This window comes from Neoarius graeffei, chromosome 23 (genome assembly GCF_027579695.1).
Source record: "Neoarius graeffei isolate fNeoGra1 chromosome 23, fNeoGra1.pri, whole genome shotgun sequence".
In the NCBI taxonomy this organism is placed as follows: domain Eukaryota; kingdom Metazoa; phylum Chordata; class Actinopteri; order Siluriformes; family Ariidae; genus Neoarius; species Neoarius graeffei.
The window spans coordinates 58114059-58117495 of NC_083591.1; the positions used below are offsets into that span (position 1 = coordinate 58114059).

Here is a 3437-nt window from a genome sequence, read left to right on the forward strand (position 1 = left end):
ATAAACTCTGGGGGTTTCAGAGAAAAGTCTCCGGAGTTATGGAAATAAAACTTGAATAATTTTCCTGGACTCGTTTGTGCCTCGGGGCCGACCTGCTGAGGGACGCTGGACACCTCAGGAACCACCAACACCTGAGAACTGGGACAGGAAGTGGTGAAGGAGGACAAAGCCAGCAGAGGGCGGGGACACTGTCACCCACAGGGGCGGGGAGAGGGGTGGGGGTTCAAGTCATGAGTGAGAGAATGACTGCACACAGCGGAAAATCGTTTAACGCGTCAGAGTTGAGACAGGAATCCGTGAAGATGTGCTGATGGGAAAAACCTCGGCTCCTGGAGGATTCGTTATTGGTGCCCTTTCCTCCACGGAGCGTGACTGATCCATCCCACGTGGCCCGATACGATCAGCACAGACACAAACACAACCACGCAGCAAATTCATCTGGAGTGACTTCCCGAAACGGAGGATGTGGAGCGGAACAGACGAGATCCCAACGCCGCTTTTCCCACAGGTCTGGAAAGTCCGGCATCACGTCACACCACATGGCAGCATCACACCACATCGCCACGCTGCATCACCACACAGCAGCATCACGCCATACCGCCACACTGCACCACAACGCAGCAGCATCACGCCACATCGCAGCATCACGCCACATCACCACGTGGCAGCATCACACCACATCGCCACACTGAATCAGCACGCAGCAGCATCACGCCACATCACCACGTGGCAGCATCACACCACATCACCACACTGCATCAGCACGCAGCAGCATCCCGCCACATCGCAGCATCACGCCACATCACCACATGGCAGCATCACACTAGAGGTCTGCGCGGGTCGGATTTTTCAGTCCCGCTCCTGCCTGCGCCCGCATTGTGCAGTTCCGCTCCCGCCCGCGCCCACAAAAAAATTATGATTTTCAGTCCCGCTCCCACCCGCGCCTGCCATATTTTGTCCCGCTCCCGCCCGCAAATCCCGCATGATGCAGACGTTCGCGTTATTTCTCAGGAAAGTTCTTGTCTTAACACAGCGTGATGGTGCCCCGCCCCCTACTTTGAGTGGATTTGAGCATAAATACCTACAGCTCACGTTCATGTTTGTTATTATTTACCTTGTTTCTGAATTCAGCATGTAGTGTCTCTAATAATAATAATAATAATAAGTGCTGTCAAGTGATTAAAATATTTAATCACAAATCGCACATTTTTATCACATGAGAAACCATTGTAATTCTCTGATCAGCATAAAAAAGTGAATGGGCTTGCTTTGTACCAATGGTGTTTTTTTTTTATTTTTTTATTGCAAAGCAAAGCTAGTAAGAGAAGTGAATTGATTTACTGCTTGAGTTAGTCTACAACTCTAATCAGAGAGACAGGTTACACAGTGACGGTAGGCTTGACTCAATGCTATCCCAGAAATCCTTCCTGTAATATGCAAATTTGGCCGCCTCTGATTGGACAGCCAAATTTGCATATTACAGGAAGGATTTCTGGGATAGCATTGAGTCAAGCCTACCGTCACTGTGTAACCTGTCTCTCTGATTAGAGTTGTAGACTAATGCAAGCAGTAAATCACTTCACTCATGGTTCTCTTGCTAGCTGGGTGTAAACTGCGAGTCATTAGTGTGATCAAAGGATTTCCCGTTAGGGTGATCAATGGCAAATTTAAGATACCATTCCTCACTCAATCTGGCAATCCGACTCTCTCTGCAAATTTAGGCATCTTAAAATGTTTATATTAATGCCAAATAAAATATCCAGCACAAATTATATATGACAGACATAAATTAATAATTTATAAATTTTATTTCAAACAAGTTTTTAGTTAGAGGGACTGCAGCTTATCACTGCTCCCGCCTGCACCGCATATGTGCACTCCCGCTCCCGAGTGCATATGTGCACTTCCGGTCCGACCCGCGCCCGCAATGAGCTTTCAAAATTTGTCCCGAGCCGCACTGCTTTGCGGCGAGTCCCGCGGGACTCCCGCGGGAGTGCAGGACTCTACATCACACCACATCGCCACACTGCATCACCACGGAGTAGCATCACGCCACATCGCCACGCTGCATCACCGCGAAGCAGCATCACGCCACATTGCCACACTGTATCACCACAACACATCACCACGAGGCAGCATCACGCCACATCACCGCACTGCATCACCACGCCACATCACCACACTGCATCACCACGCCACATCGCCACACTGCATCACCACGGAGCAGCAGCACGCCACATCGCCACGCTGCAGCATCACGCCACATCACTACACGGTAGCATCATGCCACATCGCCACACTACATCACCACGGAGCAGCATCACGCCACATCGCCACGCTGCAGATTCACGCAACATCACTACACGGCAGCATCACGCCGCATCACCACAACACATCACCAACCGGCAGCATCACGCCAAATCGCCACACTGCACCACCACACCACATCACCACCCGGCAGCGTTAGGCCACATCACCAACCGACAGCATCACGCCAAATCACCACCCGACAGCATCACGCCACATCACCACTCGACAGCATCACGCCACATCACCACGTGGCAGCATCACGCCACATCAACAGGTGGCAGCATCAAATGGCAGATTCATACCACATCGCCACACTGCATCACCACACCACATAAATACGTGGCAGCATCACGCCACATCGCCACACTGCATCACCACACCACATCACCACGCGGCAGCATCACACGGCAGCATCACGCCACATTGCCACACTACATCACCATGCAAAATCACCACACCGCATCACCACGCCACATCACCAGGCGGCAGGATCACGCCACATCAGCACACTGCATCACCACCCGGCAGCATCACGCCACATTGCCACACTGCATCAGCACGCAGCAGCATCACTGCACATAGCCATGCTGCATCACCACGCAGCAGAATCACGCCACATCGCCACACTGCATCACCACGCCACATCACCACGAGGCAGCATCACGCCACATCACCACACTGCATCACCACGCAGCAGCATCACACCACACTGCCACACTGAATCGCCACACGACAGCATAACGCCACATCACCAAACTGCATCGCCACGCAGAATCATCACGCCACATCACCACACTGCATCACCGCACGGCAGCATCACGCCACATCGCCACACTGCATCACCACGCAGCAGCATCACACCACATCAACACAGTGCATCACCGCATGGCAGCATCACGCCACATCGCCACACTGCATCACCACGCGGCAGCATCACGCCACATCACCGCACGGCAGCATCACGCCACATCGCCACACTGCATCACCACACTGCAGCATCACGCCACATCGCGACACTGCATCACCACACTGCAGCATCACACCACATCGCCACACTGCATCACCACGCAGCAGCATCACACCACATCGCGACTCTGCATCACCACACTGCAGCATCACACCACATC

At 52.7% G+C, this 3437-nt stretch overlaps 1 protein-coding gene across 1 annotated transcript; it reads left to right on the forward strand.

The window, feature by feature from the left end:
* Positions 1-463: 463 nt before the first annotated feature.
* On the forward strand, positions 464-2892 carry LOC132871334 (histidine-rich glycoprotein-like). Its single transcript, XM_060905446.1, has 2 exons — positions 464-839; positions 2228-2892. Exons 1-2 carry the CDS (start codon positions 464-466, stop codon positions 2890-2892), a joined length of 1041 nt encoding a protein of 346 aa, XP_060761429.1.
* The last annotated feature ends 545 nt before the right edge of the window (positions 2893-3437 follow it).